Consider the following 27,824-nt stretch of genomic DNA (forward strand, 5'->3'; position numbering starts at 1 on the left):
GTTCACATGCTCCACTTCAGCAGCCTAGGATTCACAGGTTCAGATCCCAGGCACAGACCTACACACTGCTCATCAAGCCATGCTGTGGCAGTGACCCACATATAAAATAGAGGAAGATTGGCACAGATGTTAGCTCAGGGACAATCTTCCTCAAGCACAAAGAGGAAGATTGGCAATAGATGTTAGCTCAGGGCCAATCCTCCTCACAAAAAAAAAAAAAAGAGTCAATTTGTAGCTTTTTTAAAAAATAAAGAAAAGTTTTAAAAATACAGAATGTATATTCTTGTAGGTTTATCATTATAAACTTAAGCAAGTATTTCTGAAGGATAAATTTATAGAAGTGTAACTGCTGGATCAAATGATACAAACATTAAAACATTTAATAGTGCTAAATTACCTCCCAAGTGCTTGTACCAATTCTCACTCCAACAATAACAGTGAGTGAAGACTCTCATTTCTCTACATACTTACCAACACTGAGTTCTATCAACTTTAGGATTTTTAAGAGTTACATGTAAAAAGATAACTGAAGAGCTAGGGTGACTCAATGACTATTTCAAAAAATTACAAAACATTTCATTCAGCGCAAGTTCTCCCTTAGCATACGTAGACACCAACAATCAGGTTTGGGGTCCTTCTGGTGCCTCTGAAACAGGTGGAGCACCTACATTCTTGGGCTGCCATTGCCCTGCACTAGCAAATTCACCCTGCAGCTAGATACTGTCTGAAATAGCCTTCCTGTGAAAGTGCATATGCCTTCATTCTGACTAAACATTTCAGCCTTTGATGCTTCTCCTCAGCGCTGCCATGCTATCAAGCTTTGGCTTGAGTGGTGGCCAAATTCAAAGACCTAAAAGCCAAAGACGATCTTGATATCACAGAATGAAAAATCTTTCCATCTTGGCACTAGTCCAGCCTTTCTCCTCTAAAGTGTCATTACCATCCTGTTTCCTTTTATGTGACATTTTTAAATGTTTACATGTTTGGGACTCCCCTAATAAAACTGCCTTCAGAGATGGATCATCAGCCACACAGGAAAAATTAGTCTTATTACTCTATAATCACAAAATATTACTTTGTCAGATTCTTCTCTCTCTCCCTCCCCTTCTCTTTCCTCCTTCCCTCTCCTCTTCTTTCTCTCTTTTACTTCCCAACATCGCTTAGCTTAGTTCTGATCTCTCCTTCCTTGCTTTTCAACTTGAGCCCACAGACTGAGGATCCCAGGGGCTCGCAGTCCACGGGCAAGATGCCCCATGACCAGGAGATGAGCAGCAGAGAAGTAAGGGACCCTGGAGACAAACTGAGAGCATCATCACAGGTGGACCTACCTAGAGCATTAGCAAGCAGATCTACGGAGGAGGGCTTGCAGGTTAGTGCTTATTTGCTGGCAGGAGTCAATCACATGGGCCAAACAACTTGGCACCCTAAGGAAAGGATCAGAAGTTAAGTCAGGCCTACTCATACTTTTCTCTAAATTAAGAAAAGGAGACTGTCTGGTATTGCAGAACTGTAAATTGTAGAACAGCCTAACTGACTAGTAGGGATTTCCAGGCTCCATTGCAGATCTCCTGAATCAGAATCAAGGATGACCATCCCGGTTAGGAACCGCTTAACAGAGGGAAGCACACAGTTTCCAGTCTAATAGCCCCAGGCGTAAATCTGCAGACACACGCACACAGGCACATCACTTATTGGGGATGTGACCTTTGAAAGACTCTATGAACCTTGCTTCCTTATCTGTAAGATAGTGATGATGCCAACCATGCAGGGCTAGTTTAAGGAGTCTCTGTGTAAAGTTCTTGCACACAATAGGTTCTCAACAGTAAGGATTTATGATAATAATGATTTAAACAAAATGTGATCACTGCCATCCAATTTTTTATAATAAGCTCATACTATTTTCATGCTTAGTAGGAAAAAATAAAGCTACTTCTATTTTTAATAGGTCTTACTTTTTTAAGAGATCCAATTTTTGAGTATCCATTATAGAGTCTGCTATTAAAATTTTAAAGAGGAGGGGGAATGTGAGTCAGTTTCATGGGATAGGAAGTAGGGAAGAAAATTTTTCATCTCTGCAAAATGTAGGCTTTATCATCCCAGTTATATTTACAGATATTGAAATAGAAATGAACCAGACAGATACAAGATCTACTCTCAAAGTTTTCGTAGACCAGTAGGAAAGAGATAACTTATAACAGAAATTACTGGAGTTAAGTGACACTGTGTCACAGGGCCCCTTACCTGGTCTGGAGAGTCACAGATGTTTCCTGAGGAAGAGACACCTGTGCTGGGTGGACAGGAGAAAATCTAGAAGGAGAGTGGGGCAGCACTCTGCAGGCAGAGGAAAGAGCCTGGGTAAACACCTGAAGCAGAGAGAGCCTGGGGGAGGGAGGGGTAGGTGGTTGAGAGTCATAAGGAAAAGCTTGCGAAGCAAAGAGGGGCGGATCATCCAGGCCTTGTGGAAATGTTAAGGATTTGAGACTTGATCCCAAATGCAGTAGAAAGACATAGGTGGGTTTTAGGTGGAAATGATATAATCTGATCTTTCATAGATCAGTCTGGGTGCTTCGTGAAGAATTGAGATGTTGTGATATAATAAGAAATACATATTTGGTCTTAGTCCTAGGTTCCTGGCACAGAGCTCCTAAAATCCTTGGGATTTCTGAGTGATAGAGATGAGAGGAGTGTTTTTCATCATTCATAAAAGTCCCTTTCAACCATAGCTGGGTTTAAGTTAATGAGGGACCTTGATGGGGCCCTAGATAACTGCAGGATGGGGGCTGGGAGAAACAACCATGTGATTAGCGTGTTGGAACTTTCAGCCCCACTCCACCTTCTCACCTCCAGGGAGAGAAGAGGGGCTGGAGATTGAGTTTAATCACCAAGGGCCAACGATTTATCCAATCATGCCCACACAATGGAAGCTCCATAAAAACCCTGAACAATGGGGTTGGGAGAGCTTCTGGGTTGGTGAACACATCGAGGTGCTGGGAGGGTGGTACACCTGGAGAGGGCGTGGAAGCTCCATCCCCCTTCTCACATACCTTGCCCTACACATGTCTTCCATTGACTGTTCCTGAGTATTCTTTATAATAAACCAATACTGACAAAGTATTTTCCTGAGTTGTAGCAAATTATGGAACCCAAAAAGGGGATCATGAGAACCCCCAATTTATAGCCAGTAGGTCAGAAGTACAGGAGGTCCACACTTTCCATTGGCCTTTGAAGTAGGGGTAGTTTTGTGGGACTGGGCCCTTACCCTGGGGGATCTGATGCTAACTCCATGTAGATAGTGTCAGAATTAAAGTGAATTGTAGGACATCCTGCTGGTGTCAGAGAATTGTTTTTGTGTGGGAAAAAAACCCACACATTTGATGTCAGAAGTGTTGTGAGTACAGAAAGAGTTTTATTTTAAGAATGGATTCAGGGAAGGTAGGAACAAATGGAGTAATGGCAGTGTAGGTAAAAAAAATAAAATAGAAAGTAGTTCAGAACAATTACTTAGGAGGTGAAATCAACAAAATTTGATGGTTGATTAGAAATGGCAATTGAGGAAAAGCAAAGCAAGAAGGATAAATCCTAGGTTTCTGACTATCTATTGAGATGGGGAACATGGAAGCATGATCAGATCATAGGACCAAGAAGAGGAAATTAGAGTGTACAGGACATCGCAGGAAATACAAGATAGGCTCTCAGAAGCAAGGTCTGGACTGTATTATAAATTTGGGAGTGGTCAGCCTAGAGATGTCTAATCAGTATGTCCCCAGATCCCACCTCCTCTAACTGCAAAGTGAGGCCACACTCCTTGAACATCTAAATTGCTCTATCCTTTCCAGACATACCCAAAGACTCTCGGGGCTGCTTGCACTGGCCCAGCTCGCCCGACCCCCATGTGTCTCTTGCTGCCACCATAGCAAGGGCAGAGCACTCAGATATGCCCCTCAAGGCAGATCTCCACCACCAATGACCATCCTGTGGCCAGACCTCCTGGCCACCTCCAGCACCTGCTCCGTGGATGGTAGAATCAGAGGCCAGTGTGCCATCGGCTCAAGAATTGCTTCCGTTCCTAATTTCCTTGAGGACAGATTTTCCTTCAAGGCACTCTTGGCCTCTCTCCACCTGGGAAGGTGAAGTGACTTACCTGCTTGGAAATTTTGGAAGAACTGGGAATGCAAGACCCACATTCACCTGTCTTCTTGGGAATGGGCTACCCCCAGGGAGCGCCTCCAGAGGCTGGCTCTTCCCCCTATGCCCAGGTCCAGCACTGCCAGTGACTGAGAGGGAAATTCTGCCTAATTCTGGGCTTTGAGATGAGCAAGCCCATTTGAATAACAGACCTAAAGTACATCATGCCCTTTGACAGTAAAAAGGTGGTATTTTGGCTCATTGTGGTATCTGGTACATAACATTTATTATTTGCTGTCTCTCCATAACAAAAATTAGATGTGTACATCATTTTTTAAGGGTTGCTTAACAGTCTTCAGTATAAATACACCATAATTTAACCAGTCCTCTATGAAGTCATTCTTCGTTACTACTTTTCTTTTATTTTAAACCTTCTCTTTTTTTTTTTTAAGGGAGATTAGCCTTGAGCTAACTACTGCCAATCCTCCTCTTTTTGCTGAAGAAGACTGGCCCTGAGCTAACATCCATACTCATCTTCCTCTACTTTATATGTGGGGCGCCTAGCACAGCATGGCTTGCCAAGCGGTGCCACGTCCGCACCTGGGATCTGAACTGGCGAACCCGGAGCCACCGAAGTGGAACGTGTGAATCTAACCGCTGTGCCACCAGGCCAGCCCCAAGCCTCATCTTAATTAATATCCTTGAACATACAATTTATACAACTGTCTATAGCCTAAGAGCAGAACTGCTGAGTCAAAAAGCATATATATATATATACTTTGTTTGCTTGTCTTTTTTTTTAAATATTGATAATCTTGTTTGACACAATACACACTTCCATCAGTATAAATGTATTGGTCTTCTATTGCTACATAATAAATTATCACAAACTTAAAAGCATAAAAGTTTCTATGGTTCAGGAGTACAGGTACAGCTTTTCTCCACTCAGGGTTTCACAAGGTTGCAATCAAACTGTCAGCTGGGCTGCGTTCTCATCTGGACACTCAACTGGAGAATTCTCTTCCTTGTAGCTGTATGCATGGGGGTCTGACTTCTTACTGGCTGTCAGCTAGAGGCTGCCCACAGCTCCTAGAGGCCACCCACAGTGCCCTGCCTCCTGGCCCTCTTCACAGTAAGTTCTCAGCATGCTTATTTGCTTCTTTGAGGCCAGGAAAAGAATCTTTCTCTCCAGTTTGCCAAGATAGTCTTGTAAAACGTAACCTAATCATGGAAGTGACATCCCATCACTGTTGTCACAGAAGCAAGTCATATGTCCTACCCACTTTCAAGGGGAGGGGATTCTAGAGGACATAACACTATGGGGCAGATATCATGGGGCCATCTCAGAATTCTGCTTCCACCACGAGGGTGCCCGGCTCCCATGTCAATCCTACGTTATCAACCTCTGCCAATCTGACAGGTAACAAAAGAGATCTTTTTTTACTGGCATTCGTTAATTACCACTGAAGCTAAATAGCTTTTTATATGTTTACTGGACATTTCCTATTTCTTCTTTTGTGATGTGTCTGCTCTTTGCCCAATGTTTTACTGAAATGTTAGTACAAATCAACATTCTCTTATCTGCAATCCCCAAAATCAAAACAACTCTGAAAATTTTAAATTGTTCACTACCCATTTGGTAGCAAAATCTGGCTTGATCTAAACTTATTTGTCAGCAAATCTTTTCTAGACTGATGCACGCTATTTATAGTTTTATTTATCTCATTTAGTATGAATTTTCATATATTTCAATGCAGAACTAAAAATGCATTTGGTTAACTACATATGGCCTGGGCCCCACTGGGCATATTAAATAAGGTACAACATTTACCTTTCTAAAGCCCAAAAAAATCAGAATTCTGAAATATTTATAGTCCCAAAAGTTTTCAATAAAAGGTTGTTGAACTCTAGTTGGTATTGATTCCCAAAATGTTTTTGTAGATTAAGAAGGTGAACCCTTTTTCAGAGATATTGCCAGTTTTTCCCCATTTTGTCATGTTCCAATCTAGCTTATAGTACCATAGGTTTTCTTAACTAATTAATTCATGTTCATTGCAAAAAACTCAAATATAAATTATAACAGATTATAATCTTTTCAAGTCAATAAATGATGACTTTGAAAATCTGATTAAAGTAATGGGAAAGTGCCCCAGAATGTTTACATATAATTTTGCATATAATTTCAGGAGATTTATAGGCTTAGACACCAGATTAAGAACCTCTGCCTTCTATGCTCTTCCTAGGAACTTTGATCTTTTCCTTTGACTTCAATTATCATCTATCTATGATTCCCAAGTACATATGATACATATCTATATCTATCCATATCTTCAGCCCAGACCATTTCCGGATCATATCTCCACATTCATCAGACTACTAAACGTCTCCAAATATTCCACTAACATCAAACTCAACATATCAAAAACTGAAATCATTTTCTCCTACGCCAAGCCCACTCATCTCTTTATATTAATTTTTAATGAATGGAACCACTGACCATTCAACTGAGTCCGCCAAAAATCCGGTCAGCAACTATGACTTCCATCTCTCCTCTATCCTTGATATCTTTCAGTTTTATGCACATCTCATCTCCATTGCAACAAACTTAGTTTTGACCACTACGATTTGCCTGAATTACTCTAACAGCCTCCTAAATAGTTTTCCTACCAGAGTTCTTATCCCCTCCATGTTCAACATTGTAACCAGGGTGATCTTTCTAAAACGCAAATCTGATACCACTCCCTCACTTAAAACTCTTCGATGACTCCCCACTGCTCTTGGGATAATGTCCATACTCCTTAATATGGCTTACAAAGTCCTTTATCATCTACAAACCACTTAGTTCCTGCACGGTCACCTCTGTATCTGACCCTTTCCCCGCAGTCCCTATATTAGCGACTGTCACCCCTTAGCAAGGTCCTCAAGACAGAAACCTGCACTCTCTCCTCCCTCTCCCCCTCTATATCTAATTAGTCATCACATCCTGTTTTCACCCCCACTGCCACCACCCTCATCCAAGTTAAAATATTTTTCTCACCTGGACTACTAAACTAGCCTTCCCTCATTGAAGAGGGAGTAAAACAGATCGTTCTCGTGAATAGCTTGACCAACCAGGCTTAATTATCTTTCTCTTTAATGAAAATGAAGTCAGGGTGTAAGCAGAGAGAGAAGTGGGCACAGAGGGTGAGAGAAGCTCTGAGCCAATAAGCAAGGCTTTTCATTCAATTTCAGTCGCCATTCACTCATGGCTCACCCAAATCAACATCTAATGTTTTCAGACCACCAAAAGATTTGTTTTGAATAACGTGTCCCTCACCACTGACACCATTTATTTCAGTTTTGGAGATTCTTAGGCTTAGCAGCCACAGCCACATCATCTTTAGTTTTGTCCCATTTCATAAGATTCCTTCTTACAGCTGCCCAGAGGAGCAACCGACAACTAATGCACCATTTAGGCAGCTGTTTCAATCGTACCTCTCACTGCTCAGCCACTAATCATTAACTAACAAGTAAGATAGTGGGGAACCCTTATTCCCCTAACCCACTCAATACTCGGGCAAGAGCATTTACTACTGGATACCAGGGAGTTGTCTCATCTCTCAATTTGGCCTGCAGGGCCATTATCCTTCCTCTTCCAGAACACTATGCCTCTGTCAGCATCTCATCCTCATCACCAAAGCTGTCAAGAACTGTGAAGGGTCTGAGACCTTACCCTACTTGCAAACTAACAAGTTAGTCGGTCACAGTTTTGTCAGGCCTGGCAGAAGACATGAGATCCCAGGGTCAGACACAAAGGACTGTACTACTCAGTCATAGCAAAAGTATCATTTTCTTGTCCTGGTTCCCAAGTCCCAGTTCCCACAGGACAATGCAAAGAGAGCCAGGTAATACCTATACATGCAAAGGGTTACGTTACAGGAGAGGAACCCAGAGCACAGGGAACCCAAATCTTTTAAAGTGCCCTTTACTCCAGAAGGAGATTTCCCTCTGTTTTCCAAGGCTCTAAGCAAACCTGTCCTTTGTTCTGGAGGGAGACATTATCTCTTCTCTATCTTCTCTATCATACAAACTTCCTTGAAGACTATTCCAGAATAAAAGCAGTCAGTACCTCTGCTTGGAAGACATACAGAAACATAACGGACCCATGGAGAATTGTCTAATAAATACCTTCTTGTAAACAAATACAGTGGAGCAATCTCCCCATTTGTTATTTACCAATAAAAGACCAGACACCTGCATCAGTTGGTGACAATATGCTTCCCTGGTTACCTGTCAATGCACCTGCTCCTTTTTTCCTTTCTGACTCTCCTCAAGATTCTCCTAAGGCTAAACTTATCTTCCATGTATCTCACAGGCCAGTGTTTCATAATAACCATTGGTTATACAACAGCACTTTAATGGATTTCAGCAAAGAGTGAAGATGAATTAAAGATTTCTGAGTAGAGGGCTAGGATAGGTAATCTGGATAACCATCTAAACTAGTATTTCTCAACTTTTCCTATCTTCAACTCATCAGAGACCCAGATATTAGACATGTGTCAATGATTCTCTACAGGGGGTGTCAATGAGGGAAAACCAAATTTGAGCATTAATTGAACCAATCCAAAGTTAAATCCTCATATTCATTGTTTGGCTTGAGACAGTATGAATACTATAACCACACCATAACCAAACATAACCATATCTAACTACTTTTAACTACTTCAAAACTAAATAATTACATATTATCCTCACCATCTCTATCTAATTGTAATGATAGAAATTGACTCTTTAAAAATACCAGGGGCCGGCCCTGTGGCCGAGTGGTTAAGCTCGCGTGCTCTGCTTCAGCGGCTCAGGGTTTTGCTGGATCGGATCCTGGGGGCGGACTTGGCACTGCTCATTAGGCCATGCTGAGGCAGCGTCCCAAATGGCACAACCAGAAGAACCCACAACTAAAATATACAGCTATGTACTGGAGGGCTTTAGGGAGAAGAAGGAAAAGAAAAATTGGCAACGGATGTCAGCTCAGGTGCCAATCTTTAGGGAAAAAACAAAAAATACCAAACATTTATATATTACTCGATGCCTCTGGAGTAGAAAACACTTCAAAAGTCTAGTCCTTAAAATTTAAGGCCAAAAGTATTTACATTTTTAGAAAATAGCAAAATTTATTCTAGGAAGCATGTTAAAATATGTCTAATTTTTTAAATTAGCAATACTTTTATGTTGAGGGACATGTTAAGACGTACTTACTGCTTATCTGTCCACAGCAATCAATTCATAAATATAAACACTAGATTAATATTTAACCAACAGGGAAAAAAATATACTGCTACATCAGCTGATTTTTCTCTGTGAATTTAATGAGTTTACATCAAAAAATTAGGTAGTCATTTTACATTTAAGGAATAAAAATCTTTAAAAAAAAATACAAAGAGTGAAAGGATTTTAACCAAGTTTAAATTTCTTTTTGCCATAGTTTTCAACAACAATTCATCTCATCATATCTCACTGTCATCTGCAAATGCATCTGCAGCACCCATTACAATCATGAAACTAAATTTATGGAAGTACATTACTAATAATGGCCCTCAGAGGAAACTGATATCTTTCTATTAAAACCTCTATGGTATACAAGCATTACATAATAATGCTATTTAACCACCTTTCGTCGCAAGAGTCATCACCAAACTTTTCTGGAAATGAGTCCACATAAGAATTAAATATTTTAAAAAGTGAAATGTTCCTTATTTTAACTTTAGCAAGGTCTCTCTTTTTCATTGTTAAGAAACATTTTAATAGTTTTAAAGCAAAAGCTGTTAGAGTCTAGATAGCTAAAACTGTACTCCTGAGTTCAAACTTACAGATAAGTCTTTTGTAAATAGTTCTCAGTAAAATATCCTCCCTCCCCATCCCCCACCCCAAATCCTGTATTGTTTCTTACAAAACTTTAATCAAGAGTAGAAATATATCCAGGCAGATGTATATGCCATTCAATAGCAAGAACAGTAAAGCCCAACAAATGACTTTGGGTTTTAGAAATAGAAGGCAATTAAAATGTACTCAAAGTTACATTAAGAAAAGCTTTCACAGGGTAATATTGAAACAGTCACAAAGGTTAAGAAAATACTGATATCAAAGTACAAATGACTACAATGTTAAAATAGACAAAAACTACTATACAAGAGCCTCTTTTAAAATTAAAAATAAAGAACACAACACATGAGTCAGGATAATTTTCCTGTTCTACTCATGAATTTCAGTCTTATATTCAGAGGGTTGGTTACGTTGACATCTAGTAGAGCTTCTTATGACATCTGATGAAGTCTCATTCCAGCTTCAGAGGGTGGTTCTTCCCCAAGGAACCTCTCCATTCTGGTCACATCTTGGTCATTGTACAATTTCGAAGTAGTGCAATATCGCCATGACGTGCTGAGGCATGAAGACGTAGCCCGTGTACAGCGCCATCCCCACGACGGAGACCAGCATGGAATCTGAGTCGTAGCTAAGGAAACTTAATTTTTCTTAATTTATTCAAAACCAAATCCCAAAATTTTTTCACCAACTGCTTTATGTTGAAGTACCCATTCATTTAATGCTTTCTCATATACATCAAGTATTTATAAAGAACTAATAATTATAGTTACAGCCATAACATACCAGTACCTGACACCATTGTAAGATTTTTAGCTCACTTTATCTTCACCATCACCTTACAAGGGAGGTCCCACTATTCTCCCTATCCTTCTTCAAAACATCACACTGCTTCAAAGGAAGCACAGAAAGGGACACTGTTAACTAAGACACAGAAATTACAGGAATAAAATTGTATTTAATGACTGCAAAAGGTCTATCAACTTGAATAAGAATGTATGATCCAAGAATTTTAGAATTATTTACACTAGAATGTGGCTAAAAGCATTGACTTTAGAGCCAAAGTCAAGATCAATCATATACTAGTGACATATAAACGACAGCACCTGCTACTGTTAAATATTTATTATCACTAAACTTTGCAACAACATCAAACAAAAGCCATCTTGATAACCTACACAATAAGCATTCTGCACTGTGTTCCTTTCTCCTCATTCTAAAAGGAAGTGAAACTGTACATATGCAAATTAACAAGGGGCCCTCCTCTTGGGTCACACAAAATACTGCTAACAAAAATTATGTAAAATCTAAGGGCTTTTCACCCTGCAAGGTCACACAGCCGTGATAAGAGGAATAACTGCTTCTGAACAGGGACCATGTTTTATTAATTCATTCATTCATATTCTCTTTGTCTCCCTCTCCCCTGCCCCCATCTTTCGTACCTTTAGCTCTCCATACTAGTAGTTTTATAATACCTTACATTCTTTTATGAGAAGATAGGGTTTAAATAAACAATACGCTTACTACCAACCAATATTTGTATAACAGTTTAGTTGAAAAACCTCTATTACATATTATCTTGTTTGACCCTTAGAGCTTTCCTGTAAAATGTTTACTATGACTGTTACTCATTAGAGGCTAACATTAGAGCCACTTGTCCAGGGCCATACAGCAGCCGGAGCTCAAACCGAAGCCATCTGACTCAAACCCTAAATTCATTCCTCTCATCCAGCAAACATGGAGGAAAAGTCTCCCATAATCATTTTTTTTAATTTATTTTTTAGCCTCCCTTAATCCAGCTACTTCTTAAACTTTCTATTTACCACATAACTTCTTTGAAAAAACAAAAAAAGTACCTAGTCACTGCTTCTATATCATTGCTCATGAGTCAGACAACCTTCTGACTTCTACCCGTCCAAGCTAGAGACACTGCTGTCAGGTCACCAGTGTGCTCCCATCAAATCAATGGCTATCTGAATTGACACTATTTTAGTCCTTCCTTTTCAAAGTTTTTCCCACGCTGAGCTGAGGTACTTCTCCAGGGCTCTCCTCCCATCTCTCTCACCACTTTCCTGTTTCACTGGCTCTTTCCTGTTTGTCCCTTACGAGTAAGATGATTAGAGTGAATTTTGTGCTTTGCTCCCAAACATCCACTCCACCCCTCCCTATGCCCTATCCTACTCCACCCTATCCTACGTCCAGGGATAAGCCCTGACTGATCTTAACCAATTAGTAAACCCTCCTCTTTGTAGCAATGCCCACCCCCAAAACTGATCAACCAGCTCAAAGTTTCAGACTTCTGCCAGGAACTCAGGAAGGCAGACCCTACGCTCTTCTCTCCTAGAGTACGCAGTTTGCTGATGGAGTCCTGTAATCACTGGCTCACTTTGCTTCCATGAGGAAAGCAGAACTCAGAACACAGCTGACACGTGAAGGTGGTGAAAAAAATAACAGAAACATGGAGCTGGAACCCTGACCAAGCCACCGGAAGCCCACTCCATCACTGGATTTGCAAATACATAAGCCAATAAATTTCCCCTTATTCTTAATCCAGTTTTAGATTTTCTTTGTTATACTCGCAGCTGAAAACATTCTAAATAATAAAATGGACTTCCTAATGTTTCATCTTGGGGTCTACACGTTCTTATAACTTAAACAATCGCCTTAATGTTGTTGACCTGACCTCACCTTCCACACTGCAGACAAATATTTCCTGAGACTTACTGAACATTTCCACCTATGACATTCCTAAGGTACCGTAAATTCAACAGAGCCAAACCTTAACTTTCTCCAAAACTACCTCTTCCTGTGAGTCCTACTTTTTCAACCACTTTAAAACACTTGATATAACTATCAATGAACTATTTGCCTACTCACTAAATCTAGGAATTTCTTTGATTCCTTCTCCCCAAATCCAAATTATCTAAGACTTCTCAGTTCTTACTAAGCCCTACAAATGACTCATATCTTGTTCTCCTACACCAATCGATGAGAAATGACTGAGGCATTCATCATTCCTTACTTAACCATTTAAAAGCTCCCATCTTAGGCCTCGAGGCACTTTCTATGCCACTCTTTACCAGAGTGATCCTTTTAACACGCATTAGTCTACCCAATGCCTATCAGATAGCACTTGAATTCTAAGCCAAGCATCCAAGGACCTTTCCAATTTCAGTACCTGTCTTAGGTTGGAGTCCGTAGAAGTAGACAGGATTTGAGAGATGGGACAGGCATTCTTGTACAAGTTATTTTTGAGGGAGTTTTATCAGAAGGGGAGTGAGTAGACCAGAACAGAGCAAGGGGAAAAAGCTAAGTCAGTTCAGGGGCTCAGCTCCCACATGGCGCTCTGGAGCATGAAGTGTACCACATGTTGGTGTTGCTTTGAGGCAGAAGGCGTGACCTTTTGTATCCCTTTATCAGTCAGTCATTGGCTGCAGGATAGAGTGAGGAAAAACCACCTGGGCAAGACGGCTGCCCTGGCCAAGGGCAACACTCTGGAGAAGGGGGCAGCTAGAAGGAATAGCAGACAACACTCACAGCGCCTCGGGGAGAGGTACGTCAGCTAGTAAGGGGGATCGAGGTGGGGACCAAGGGCATCCACTATGCTACTTTTTCATTGTACCTCCCAACTCCCCAGCAATGCACATCCTACTCGCAGCCATAATTACACAAGTCTCGGAAAACAACGCTCTATGTTTTCATATTGCTCTCCCTTTGCTTATGGTTAAATAATCATATGACTAAGAATAACAGTAGTGGTGGGCCGGCCCCGTGGCCGAGTGGTTAAGTTCGTGCGCTCTGCTTCGGCAGCCCAGGGTTTCGCTGGTTCAAATCCTAGGCAGAGACATGGCACCGCTCATCAAGCCGTGCTGAGGCGGCATCCCACATGCCACAACTGGAAGGACCCACAACTAAAAATACACAACTATGTCCCGGGGGGCTTCGGGAGAAAAAGGGAAAACAAAGAAATCTTAAAAAAAAAAAAAAAGAATAACAGTAGTAGCAGCCACTTTCATTTTGTGAATGTCAAGTGTGTGCCCGGCACTGTGTTAAGCCTTTCAGTTCAAGTAACCTCCTGAAATCAGAGTAAGTAACTGAGCCAATTCCAAATCAAATCAGTCGAACTCCAAAAAACTGTGTTCTTAAACACTCTACCATAATACCTTCCGATAGGTGCAAAGTCCTATTCCTCCTAGTAAAACTTAATCATTCTTGAAGCTCAGCTAGTTATCGCCTCTTGTATGAGGCCTTCCCTAGCTCTCAGATTTTTCCCATTCTTACCCCAACCTCCTGGCAGAAATAATTACTCCCTAATGCTCATAAAGCTCTTTACTCATATAATACAGCACTTATCACCTGACATAACTCATTTGTGGATATATTCATATCATCCAGATCCCACTCCTTGAACACAGGGACAATGTCTTACTACTTTTGTATCTCCAACACCTAACACAACACATGCTCACTAAATATTTGATGAACTAAGGAATTGCTCAGGAAACATTCTATGACTCTGGATTCACTGTGGTACTTTCCACACATTCCACACATTACAGTGACTGACAAACTTTCTAGTGACTACAGAAAAGAAAACCAACATCTGTTTCTAGGCAATATTGTATTTTCAGAATTTCGGGGGTTTTTTACAGCTTTTACATAAGTTTTTGTTTGTTTGTTTTGCAGGGAAAGATTTGCCCTGAGCTAACATCTGTTGCAAATCTTCCTCTTTTTTTTTCTTTTTTTTTTTTTTTTTAGCATGGCAACTGACAGACGTGTGGTATGGTTCCATGACTGGGAAGTAAAACCAGGCTGCTGAAATGGTGAGAGTGCTGAACTTTAACCACCACGCCATCAGGGCTGGCCCTATATAAGTCTCATAAATGTATACACCAAGCAGATGAAATGGTGTAGTAATAACCTTCAGGTCATTGGCTCAAGTCAATTCAAGTAATATAATGAATGATTATATTACATGCTCTTTATGGCACTATATTTCTTCAATTTAATATGGAGAATATATCAGTTAAGAAACATGCATAAATTAGCTTAACAGAGATCACTCCAATACAAGAATCTCAAACTTAAGCTAAATTTTGTGAACACTAAATTGTCAAACTTTTATATTTTTTATATTCATATAAAATCATGATGTTTTTCTAAGTGAAACAAAAATTTATCAAAACTTGAAAAGGTTTTTTTCCTAGTTAAAATGTAGGATACGAGAGTCCATGACTTTATACAGCACTATGTTGTGGTGCATACACACGGAGCAAAAGTAATAAGACAGAAACGGTACTTCCATAGGCTAAATTCAGGATGGTGGTTACTCGGTAAGGTGAAACGGGAAGAGGAGGAAGGGAGAGCAACCGAGAAGAGGCATAAAGAGGCTTCAAATGTATCAGCAATGTTTTTCTTCAGCTGGTTGGTAGTACACGCACATACGTTATATTATTCTTTCTGGGGTTTTGTATGCCTGAACACAAAAATCTATAAAAATACAAAAGTCAACTTTGTGTGTGTGTGAGGAAGATTGTCCCTGAGCTAACATTTGTGCCAGTCTTCCTCTATTTTGTATGTGGGATGCCACCGCAGCATGGCTTGAGGAGCAGAGTGTAGGTCTGTGCCTGGGATCTGAACCTGCAGACCCTGGGCCACCAAAACAGAGCACACGAACTTAACCACTACACTACCGAATAAAAACTGTAAAGGCAAATGGAATTGTATATTGTACCAGACTGAAAACTCCTTTGTATGAAGGATCTTCCTCCTTCACAAAGTTTGTGTGAAGCATCATTAGATCTAATTTGTTACTAGGGAATAAATAGAAAGCCTTACCACTCAGAAATAGAATAAACAACTCCCAATACTGGCCAACATACACAGAAAATGATCAAAAGTCATTTGAACCTAGATGCAAATGCCAATTTATAAGCTGCTCAAAAAAAACTTAACCTAACCTTTTACCCAAAGCCACTTATTAAATTGTTTTATCCTGTATCCCCCCAAAAATGTTTCTATATTCTGATCCCATTTCTCCTATTTCCAGAATCACAATAATTAAATAAGCATCTAAAAGAAAGTTTTCTACACAATTAAATTTCAAAATTATTCCCAAAAATTATTCTGAAGCTCTAAACCACAGGAGAATATTTAAAACGGACTTAACCGTACAGTGACACTCACACTAAGTGAACAAGTAGACACTGGGACCATGAGGACCTTCCGTGAGCTTTAATAATCACCTCACAAAAAATGCAAAAAGAAGGTACCTTGTATAAGTAGCTTTCCACAAACGCAATTTAAGCAATTTTAGCCATGTAGTTGAAATAGCTCCAATGCACTGAGTGGAATATTCCCTGAGATTACACTTGGCACCACTAAAAATGGTAGTTTTACTGACACCCTTATGCATTGGTACTGGAAACACTGTGGCACTGGAGGGGACCTACGTTTGAGTTGTGATTCTGCTAATCTCTGGCTGTGTCAACAATTCTCTGATCACTAGTCTCCTTATCTATAAAATGGGGACACACGTCACCTACCTTTCAGGGTGGATACGAGAATTTAGAATCAAACCTATTCTGCAACAAAAGGTAATGTAATCCCCATTAAGACTATCATTTGAGGGCTTGGGCCTTTAACATCATGACTCAGACCGATTTTGGGAATTTAATTAATTCCCCAAATTCCTGCTATTGTTATTAATTTATAGTATAATCCTGGGACATCACAACCTCTCTAGACCTGAGTTTTTCCTACATAAAATGAGGTCCCTTCCTGTATTAACATTTTAGGAGCAGCCCTGTGGCACAGTCGTTAAGTTCGGTGTGCTCCACTTTGGTGGCTGGGTTTGGGGGTTTGGATCCCTGCTGCAGACTTACACCACTCATTAGCCATGCTGAGGCAGCAACCCACATATAAAGTGGAGGAAAATTGGGACAGATGCTAGCTCAGTGTTAATCTTCCTCAAGAAAAAAAAAAAACATTTTAGGATCCCACTTGTTTGGAGAGGACATTTAGGCACCACCTCTCAATCATCCTTAACATAATTGTCCGTTTGAGACACTGAGACATACACACACAGAAAAAATGTAAATAACCAATGTTATATAATACCCACATACTGGAAAGTAATACACAAAGTGATAGAGCAATCCTTCCATTTACCAAACTCTTAGCGTTGTTTGCATAAGGTAGCTGTGTCAGTAGCTGCACACAGATTAATCAGGTCTATATTTTAGAGGGGACGCCATGATTCAAGAACCATAGGATAAAATTAGTGAAATCTAGAACATGACAAAAATCCTCAAAAACTGAAAAATAGGCTTTTCTGTTTTGTGTATTCATAACTGTCTCTACCACTGAATTCTAAGAGCTTGAGCGCGAGCACCTCGGCAGCTCCTCTGCTCCCAGCAGCAGCGCACTGTCAGATAAAGCGGGTGCTTCATAAATCATTCAAGAACCAAGCAGATAATGTGCCAGGATGTGTGCAGGTGTGGAAGCTAAATGTTTGCACAAGGGCTGAATAAACAATCAGAAGTTATTTATAACCTGGACATAACATAAATATTTTACGGGTTTAATGGATTTAAAAGCAAATAGATGTGAAACCATATTATCTGTATGTTGTTTGCTGTTTCTTTAACAGGGAATCTCCAACTAATCACAAGCTGATAAGTTTACAGCCAGACAGGAAAAAATAGGGGGTTTCTGCCCATACAAGGGCCATCCCCACCCCTTTCCCCAGCAGCTTAAAAAAAAAACCCATAACAAAGAGGGGAAATGCTTTAAAGATAAGTACTGCACAGCAGGAGCTAGACCACAGTAACTAACACTTCCTGTCCCAACCAGCAATTCCCCACGTTCACCACCTGCCTTAGTAACCTACTCCCAAGACTGTGGAGAAATCAAGAGGACTTTCTCATTGGGAAAAGGCCAGAGACCCTTGTTCCAGTAGGTATGACTTACAGCTCTTCACTAATCTAAATAATCTCTGATTGCACCAGTCACATTAAAAAACAAAGCTAAAATGTCATGTAAAACAATCCAATCTTCTGATAGTCAAATTTCTTTCTAAAATCATTCTAAAATGCTACGTTTATCCTTAGAAATACTCAAAAGTTTTGATACATCTGATTTATTTTAAGGAATTATCTCAATGAAAAAAGAAAAGAAAGAATTTGACGAAGTATTATCATAGCCTGTTTGGTGAAAAGCAATCAGAGCCCAAAGGGAAAGCAGCTGTGGGCTCCTGAATGCCTGCTCCACAAAGAAAACCTTCCCTATTACTGCAGGTTTTCCCTGGACCTCAAAAAACTGGAGATCGCCACCAAGAGAAATGTTAAGAAAGCATATTTTTACCAAATACATCAACTAGGAAAGTCTCTTGATACTTAAAACGAAAGCAAGTGCAAGATATGGATACTGCAGCAGTCCTGGGTATGTGATTCAACAGGATATTCCTGGGTCACACTAAAGGACATCCCAGCAGCACCAAAAGTTAGTGTTTAGTAAGCAAAACCCATTCTCTGAGCTTTCTGTAGTGTTGATTATACCGAAGTATGGAAATTGATTTTAGAAACTACAACTTGATGACAAGCTCTCAAAAAACTAAAAGAAAAGAGCACACTGCTGAAACCAGCAACAATCGTGTTCAATCTGAACTGAAATCTTGGACGTGGTTTGTAGCTCCGAGCCCAGAGATACCAAGGCTTTATGCTGCTGTGCACCTTTATAACTAGAATTTCTCATAATTTCTAAGAAGATTTGAAGTCCCAGGGTCAAGGAGAAAAAATTCCCAGTCTGCTCTGAAGTATCTGTTCTGCCACAATATGTTTCTGGGACACCAGTTAGCTCACACATGGCTAGCACAGCACAGGAGCCACACTGTTTCATCTGGGAGCTTTCCTAAATTAGGGGAGCCAGATTAGGGGGGAAAGAATTACACCCTTCAGCAAGAAACATCCCTCAGCTCAGCTGCAGGAGTCCTTTGAGCTCTATTTTAAGAAAATTAAAAATTAACCTCCACACCCAGGCTCCCTCTCCAGAAGGGCACACTTCCAAGCTAGCACAGCTCTCAGTGGCAGCCCCTACCATCTGCCTTACTTCATTTCCAGTCAACTCTGTCCATGCATTTCTAACGTCCCCCGGGACAGCCTCCAGCGGCCTGCCCAGGTTACCCAAGTGATCTCCCAAGATGCCAATTACTGTTTTTCTTAGTGCCTTTTTACTGAGTTGTGTAGATTTTGAGTGGTCTGCTCCAATCCTATTTTGCCATAAATCCTTATCTGGGGATTTTTCAGGAATACACATAACATGTGATGGCAAAAATGATTGTATTAGTAGTAATTCTACTTTTCCTAACTATTGATCATAAATACTATCTATCATTCCACAACCACTATTTTTTAAGCATTCCAATTTATGAAAAGTATATATATCCAATTAAGTAGATCTTCTGGAACATAGTTTTAATTATTAAATTTGAGCACTGAAGGGGCTGGCCCCGTGGCCGAGTGGTTAAGTTCGCGCGCTCCGCTGCAGGCGGCCCAGTGTTTCGTTGGTTCGAATCCTGGGCGCGGACATGGCACTGCTCGTCAGACCACGCTGAGGCAGCGTCCCACATGCCACAACTAGAAGAACCCACAACGAAGAATACACAACTATGTACCCGGGGGCTTTGGGGAGAAAAAGGAAAAAATAAAATCTTTAAAAAAAAAAAAAAAAAAAAAAATTTGAGCACTGAAGGTTTGTTTTTTGGAAAAAAAAGCAAAAGAATTATAAACATTATGACACTCAAAGCCTGGGGGGGGGGAGGGGCACAAAGTCTTTAAGAATATGAAGCAGTGGAGACAGGATCCACAGCCACCTCTACTGACAAATGCGTGCCCTGTCCCCAATGTCATCAACCTCCCGTGACTTTCCCTGCCCATCCTGGTACAGACCACTTAGTTCTTATGTAGCATAATTTTCTTCATCTCTCACTCTTCCTGAAAGCTGCTACAGAAAAAATGATAATACCCTAAGGAGTACAGATATGGGACATGCTAACACTCTCACTTAGCCAGCCAAATGTCAAGGCAGTGTAACACAGGCTGGAGCAGCTGTCTCCAGACTAAAGCACACGAGCCCTGGAGGTCCAAGACGACTTTCCAGAAGGTTAGGATTGGTTAAGGGGAATCCGTGTACAGATCTTCAGATTCCCGTTCTCTCCTAAAGCCGATCTGAGAATTGTCGCCATCTGCTGGTTCTCCTTCCTCCCCCCCTTACAACTTCTCTTCTCCCAATTTACTTCCTAAATCTTACAATTATGCATTTCCCCAGGGTATAAAATAACCTCTGGGACAACAAACAAAAGAATAATAACTAACTTCAGCTATAGTTTATTTCACTCAGATAACAAACTCCTGGCACAGCACCCAGCCTCATCGATCTATCTAAATTACTTGAATTCAGAAGTGAGACATCTTTCCAACCTGGGCGCAGCAGAATGGGTCCCGCAAAGAAGGATGGCAGAAGAAGGGATGTTCCGCCATCGACGAGGTAGTGACCAGAGAATACACAGTCAACTTTCACAGCACCCATGGAGTGGGCCTCAAGAGGGCCACTCAGGCGTTCAGACATCCGGATATTCGCCATGAAGGAGACAGGAACTCCAGATGTACGCTTGACACCAGGCTCTACAAAGCTGTCTGGGCCAAAGGAATAAGGAATGTCCCATCCCGTATCCATATGCCACTGTCCAGAAAGCATCAGGAGGACCAAGATCACCAAAGCAGCTCTGTACATTCGTTACCTGTATACTGGTCACCTCTGTCAAAAATCCCTACAGACAGTCAATGGGAATAGAACCAACCACTGATTGTCAAATAAAATTATTTCTTTTAAAAAGTGAGACCAAAGTGAAGTGGTTTACATAACAATTATTTGAACAGAAAAATGGTACTGAGCTTTTTCTGACAGAAATTAAGGCTGATATTGCCTATGTGGCTTCACAATGAGGAACAGCTCTGCCAATTAGGTTACATAATGAACATTTTCTATGAATTATACAAGATAAAATTATAGTTGAAGGTTTTAACAAACATATACAGTAATAAAATACATGTATGAAAAGCAAGAAATTACTTTGTAACAGTGCACTTATACCAAAGATTTCAGATGTCAAATGAGCGAGAGGATACATAGCATGCGCTTTTTGTTCTTTTAGGGGCTACGCAAACAAAAAGTCTGAATGCCACCAGCCGGAGGCCTGGAAGTATTAATTTATCAGTCACAATTATTCTACCGCTGCTTTCCCATTGAGCCCTCCTGGTAACAGAAAGCTGCATTCATTTCTATAAAAAGAAGATCAAAAGGAAACGGCATAAAATACAAGAAGAAAGGCTGCAGAGTGTTGGGAAGAAATTCTTCACGTAAGTTTGGAGGCAGTGCAAAGTGTTCAGTTTATTTCAAGGTTCTGAAATCACGTTTTGCTTGAAAGTATGTTGATAAAATCTTTCTAAAAGGCATTAAAGCATCTTTACTAAGAATATTTTCTAGAAGTAACTTCTCTGATACTAAGAATTTTGCCTAGTCATCAAATCACACACTGAAGGGCCGGCCCAGTGGTGCAGCGGTTAAGTGCGCACGTTCCGCTTCAGCAGCCCGGGTTCACCGATTGGGATCCCGGGTGCGGACGTGGCACGGCCTGGCATGCCATGCTGTGGTAGGCGTCCCACGTATAAAGTAGAGGATGATGGGCATGAACGTTAGCTCAGGGCCAGTCTTCCTCAGCAAAAAGAAGAGGATTGGCAGTAGTTAGCTCAGGGCTAATCTTCCTCAAAAAAAAAAATCACACTAATTTTTACTGGAAGTCTAATTCAAGTGTCAGATGACTCTATTTGTACAAACATTTTCTTCAAAAGAGGAGTTCGTTAAGAAAAAAGTTCTGGTGAATTGGGATTTTAATGGTAATTCCCTTTACTGAAGAGCTTAGAGAAAGCTCTACCAAAGACAGTGACAGATAGTGACCTAAAGGTCCCCAATGGCCAAAATATAGGGGATTTTTATTCAATTCTGTTGTGTTTATCTACAAAATATATTTTATTTAGAAAATATACAAAAGAGATACTAACTTGATTGTGGGGAACCATATCAATCGTTATTAGTACCTCCAAAAGTGGCATGGCAAAATATATTCCTCGGATACCTCTCTACTGGCTGATAAAAACTTTGACTTCACCAAACTATTAAACGACACCTATAGAGAGTATTTTCCTGGTGTTCACTGACTATCTCAGGAGAGACGCCCCAGAGACTGCTAACGCTGGCTGTCCCCGGGTGGCTGGGGCAGGGCATGAAAGAAGACTTTCACCACCTACCTTTTGCTACCTTTCGAGTTTTGAACCATGAGGATATATAATCTATTGTATTTACAATTTAAGAATTCATATTTTCTAAACTCTCAAATACTTTAATTACTCTAGTATATTGAGATGTGAAGAAAAGTCCTTTTCTATTCTAGCATAAGCATTTGAGGATTCAGCAAAAATCTAAGAAAATAATGTAGTTGCCACTGAAAGTAACATAAAGCTTAAAAATTTTCAACACTCTCTTTTTCCTCATCATTCAAAGCCCACCTCAATCCCACCCGTGCTTCTGCCCTTGGCTCCTCTCACCATCCTCAACCTCTTCCAAACCCTGCAACCAAAGGAAATCTTTTCAAACTTGAAGTCAGACTGCGTCACTCCTCTCTCAAAACCTTCCAAGAGCACCCTTTTTCACCAAGATTACAAGGCAAAATCCTTACAATGACCTCTAGGAACTCCATTGCCTCTGAGCTCACTGCCTATTTCTCTACCCCATGCTTGCTCTGCTCCCACCATCCCTGCCTCCACAATGGCCTTCACACGTGCCACGCAGCCTCTGGACTCAGCAACTTTGCACTGCCTCTTCCCTCTGCCAGCTATGCTCTTCCCTCAGATTTCTAGCCTCCTAACTTCCTCATCTCCTTTATGTTTTTACTCAAATATCCCTTCTCAATGAAGCCTCTCCTGACATCCTCTTTGAAAACAGCAGCTCCATCCCATCCACACATTTCTTATCTCCCTGATCCTGACCTATTTTCCTGCTCTCCATAATGCCTCCCAGCTAACATACTATATAACTCACTTATTATAAAAGTCCTACAAGGACAAGGATATTTGTCTCATGTGCTCACTGATGTATCACAAGCTCCTAGGCCAGCATCTGGCCTGAGGTACGCACACCGAAGTATCTGCTGAATCAGTACGTGGCCCCAACCTGCTTTCTCAACATTACTTCCCGCCTCTTCTGCCTTAAGGAAGTCCTGTTCCAGCCAGTCGGCCTGCTGCACTCGCCACCCCAGCACACCAGGCCACACCCTGTTCTCATCTAGGGGAAAAAACCCACTCAATACTTCCCTAAAAGTCTCTGAGCGCCCAGTCCACTGTGATCTTCCCACCCTGCGCCCCAAAGCACTTGCTGCCCAGCTCCCTCAGCTGAAATGACACGGGAAGGATCCATCTGAGAACAAGCATACGCTCTCATTTTTCCTAAAACATGGCTCTAATTTCCTCGAAGGAAGAAATGAAGTCTGTCTTCTTGGAAGTTTAGTACAGAATTCAGTACATTAAAAATGAGAAAAAAAAACTGTTCCTAGGTTGTATTATTTTCCATTCAAAATGAAAAGAGCTTTGAGTCTCATGGGGAAAAGAACATATATTCTTATTCTTACTTTCTTTTCCTACTTTATTAAATATTAAAATGTCAGTGGGGGGCGAGCCCCGTGGCTGAGCGGTTACGTGCACGTGCTCTGCTTCGGCGGCCCAGGGTTTCGCCGGTTCAGATCCTGGGCACAGACACGGCACCGCTCATCAGGCCACACTGAGGTGGCGTCCCACATGCCACAACTAGAAGGACCCACACCTAAAATATACAACTATGTACTGGGGGGCTTTGGGGAGAAGAAGGAAAAATAAAATCTTAAAAATAAATAAATACGTAAAATGTCAGTGAGAAAATTTTTAGTGGATTGGAGTGATTCTACTCAAGAGGTATGAGCACCTCCCTTCATCCCCTGAATTCTTGCTTCAAGGTCTAGAAGGCCCTACAGGATCTGCCCTCCTTGCCTACTATTCACACCCCCGTCTCGCTGGTGCGCAGCCACACTAGGCCCTGGGCTATCCTTGAAATATGCCAGACATGCTGATGCTTTGGGGCTTTCGTACTTACCATTCCTTCTGCCCGGAACACTTATTCCCGTGGAATTCTCTTCCTGTTTAAATCTTGCTAAATGTCCCCTTCCTGACCACTCTAGCTAAAACTGATGAACATGCCCTTTGCCTTACTTCCTATCAACTTTCCTGTTTTATTTTTCTCCATAACAGCTATAATGATCTAATATTCTATATTTTTTACTTATTTATCTAGTGGAATTACAATAAATACTTTATGTTTTATCCAGTTATAGCTCCACCATCTAGAATATAGCATTTGGCAGTTCTAAAGTACATAATACTTGAGGAATAGAGAATTCCACAAACATGTATATTTTACAAATGCGTAGACAGAGCAATCCAAATTTTGTTAACATCTCCAAAATAAAGTTGTTTCAATCTATAGCATGTTCTACTTCTTTAAATTTGATTTCTCTCCAAGAACTGAATTCTGTTCATCAGAAATAGCCAAGCTCCAACACTACTTTAAAAGTGGTTTAGGGGCCAGCCCCGTGGCTGAGTGGTTAAGTTCGCACGCTCCACTGTGGTGGCCCAGGGTTTCACCGGTTCGAATCCTGGGTGCGGACATGGCACCACTCATCAGGCCACGCTGAGGCGGCATCCCGCATGCCACAACTAGAAGGACCCACAACTAAAAATACACAACTATGTACCGGGGGGGCTTTGGAACAAAAATAAAATCTTTTAAAAAATAAAATAAAATAAAAAATAAATAAAAGTGGTTTAAAATCAGGTCCCTTTTACCATTCCCAAATATTTCTGCAATTGCTTTGAAATAAGAAATCAATATATCAACAAATGTTTCTCAAGCATTATTTGCGTGCCAAGCACAGTGGTTTTAAAAACTCTTTCCTTGAAGAAACATGGACTGTCTTTCACGGGAAATCTAATTCCTAACATAAATCAAAAAACTGCCCACATTTTGCTTAAAATAAATAGAAGTATAAAATGCCATGGAAACATAAAAAGCCATAGAGAGATGGCAAATATAACCCAGTGATTACAGAATAAAACTTTATTTTTTTTAATTTAAAAAACAAGGCTAAAATAACTTTGCTTATGCTTCAAATTCTTTTAAACAAAATACTTGAAATCTTTCCACCTCCCCTCAACAGCGTGGTTACAATGTTATCCACTGAGGCAGTACAGGGAGCTCTCACTGGTTACAAAACCTGGTTTCCCCCTACCTTCCGCCACCCCTCACAGGGCCGCCGAGAGAAAGAGGGCTTTTGAAACACGTTAAAAACTTCCCTTCTAGAGGTGGAGGCCAATAGTTTTCAGTCCACGGCTGGTCTCCTTCTAATTGTAATACTACTTAACACTTACACGATTCATTTTGTTATCTTCTGTCTTACTGCAAGTGTCAGCATTTTTTTGTAAGATAGAAAGCATGTCTGCACATGGAAACAGATTCAAATATTGGTTGAATAAAAAAAGAACACCACTCTGAAATCACCTAATGACAAATTTCTCAAAAAGAATCCCCGCAGTTAAGCGATACATGACTGTATCCATTGTGCAAGGATGACCTCATGAGCTCTGACCTACAGAACTCAGAGTGAAACTAGACTGTAGCTACAAATAAATGGTGCAGGAAATCAAAGCGTACTTTGTATTCAGACTTTAAATCCAAAACATGCATGCCAGTTCTTAAGTTCCAGGTTTGGAAAGAAATGCCAACAATAATAAAAATAAGTAAATTTCCTTGTAAGCAACTAAGATTCAAAAGTGTTGAGGGGCCAGCGTGTGGCAGACTGGTTAGGTTTAGCGCAGGCTTTGGTGGCCTGGTTGGTGGGTTCAGATCTCCTGAGGGACCTACACCACTCCTCAGCCACGCTGTGACTGCAACACACGTATAAAGTGGAGGGAGATTGGCACAGATGTTAGCTCAGAGCTAATCTTCCTCAGTGAAAAAAAAAAAAAGCATCGAAACAAAAGACTCAGCTTTGAGGACAAGTCTATGCTAGTTCAGTACAAATAAACACACTTAGTAAGACTTGGAATGAAATTACCAGTCACTACACAACAATGCATTTGCAAAGTTGTTCTGAAGTTACTCCAAACCAAACCACACTGAAAAGGAGAAACCGTGGATGAAGTAAGCATGTTATGTTAAATATTTGTTTCATATTGGCCCCCATGTTTTTTTTTTTTAAAGTTACATCTCATTATTAGTATTTATTCTGCAAGAATAATATCAAGGGATGTCAACATAGACAAACGGAGACAGGAACATCACAGGCTCCATTCAGGGAGCTATCTTCACAACTGAGAGTGGTTAATTGAGGTTGTTATGAAAGTTAAACGTGTTAAGACACAGGCAAAGCGCTTAGCACAGTTGCTTGGCTTGCAGCAAACACTTAATAGTCATTAACAAGTATTTATTAGCTATCTACGAAAACGCAGTTTCAAATACTATCTACAACTAACCACAATTCCTCTTGGGGCTCGACTTCTACGTACTGTGCAAACAGCAAATTGTTGAATAAAACACACCTTTTATTTCCCTAAAGATTGGCACCTGAGCTAACAACTGTTGCCAATCTTCTTTTTTCGTGTTCTGCTTTTTCTCCCCAAATCCCCCCAGGACATAGTTGCATATTTTAGTTGCGGGTCCTTCTAGTTGTGGCATGTGGGACTCCGCCTCAACATGGCCCGATCAGCAGTGCCATGTCCGTGCCCAGGAACCCTGGGCGGCCTAAGCGGAGCACCCGAACTTAACCACTCGGCCACGGGGCCAACCCCTAAAACACACTTTTACAACTACCCATCTTGAAGACCAAAAAGGTACTCTATTGGGGTGTCATCAACACAAATTCACAAACTGATCTAAAAACTGGTTAACTGGTTAGCATGCACCTTACTTAGGACCAAAGCCAGCTAAAGCAGGGACAGTGAAAGGTCAAAGGCGGCCAAGCCGGGAGCGACCTGCTCCACTTGCACGCTCCCTACTTCTCACAGAACGGGGCGCTGGATCCAAGGTAGGCGCGGCCGAAGTGCAGAGGAGGACACACCGAGTTAGACATCGCCCTAGGGGACTTCCTCCAGGAATAAAGACCATTCTACCTTAGGTCCATTGACTCACAGGCGACCTCGGCTCTCAGGAGTTCCGCCCCCGCCCCCGCCGGGGCGCCGCCCAAGGGTCCAGAGACCCCCGCCCCGCGAGCCCACCGCGAAGAGGCCAGTCCGCGCCGCCTCTCCGCCCCGCCCCGGCCCCAGGCCCTGCGCCCGGGAGGATGCCGCCCCGGCGCCCGCGCCCCACCCTGGGCCCCGCGCCGCGGCCCCGGCAGGATACTGAACACGGTCCGCTCCCAGGGCTCCAGCATGTAGAGCGCCGTGACCAGCAGGTACTGGTAGTAGAACCAGGACATCTGCTTCCAGGCCCGCGCCAGCGCCATCCCCGCCACGCGCCTCCCGCGCTGCGGACGAACGTCAGCCCGCCCGGCCGGCCTCCGGTTCGCCTCCTGCAGCCCCGGCCGCGAGGCCCGCCCGCTCGCCCGCCACGCCGCGCCCATTGGCCCGCCCGGCCCGGCGCGTCACCCGGGGGCACGCCCGGCCCCGCGCGCGCCCGGGCGGCCGGCAGCGAGCCCCGCCCGGCCG

The 27,824-nt window shown here is 41.6% G+C and overlaps 1 protein-coding gene, 1 long non-coding RNA gene, 1 other non-coding gene and 1 pseudogene across 3 annotated transcripts; 2 read left to right on the plus strand and 2 right to left on the minus strand.

Annotated features, from left to right (window-relative positions):
- Nucleotides 1–1,258: 1,258 nt before the first annotated feature.
- Nucleotides 1,259–4,975, plus strand: LOC138925165 (uncharacterized). The gene is made up of 2 exons (XR_011440997.1): nucleotides 1,259–1,369; nucleotides 4,578–4,975. It is a non-coding gene; the product is annotated as an uncharacterized lncRNA (long non-coding RNA).
- A 4,474-nt stretch (nucleotides 4,976–9,449) lies between these two features.
- Nucleotides 9,450–27,761, minus strand: SPTSSA (serine palmitoyltransferase small subunit A). The gene is made up of 2 exons (XM_070274112.1): nucleotides 27,520–27,761; nucleotides 9,450–10,601 (listed from the first exon to the last, which is right to left on the minus strand). Exons 1-2 carry the CDS (start codon nucleotides 27,737–27,739, stop codon nucleotides 10,498–10,500), a joined length of 324 nt encoding a protein of 107 aa, XP_070130213.1. The 5' UTR covers nucleotides 27,740–27,761; the 3' UTR covers nucleotides 9,450–10,497.
- Nucleotides 10,003–10,082, minus strand: MIR1892 (microRNA mir-1892). Its single transcript, NR_032781.1, has one exon. It is a non-coding gene; the product is annotated as a microRNA mir-1892 (primary transcript).
- LOC138919102 (large ribosomal subunit protein eL31-like) lies at nucleotides 20,056–20,903 on the plus strand (annotated as a pseudogene).
- Nucleotides 27,762–27,824: the final 63 nt, after the last annotated feature.

The sequence above is a fragment of the Equus caballus genome, chromosome 1 (assembly GCF_041296265.1).
Source record: "Equus caballus isolate H_3958 breed thoroughbred chromosome 1, TB-T2T, whole genome shotgun sequence".
Lineage (NCBI taxonomy): Eukaryota > Metazoa > Chordata > Mammalia > Perissodactyla > Equidae > Equus > Equus caballus.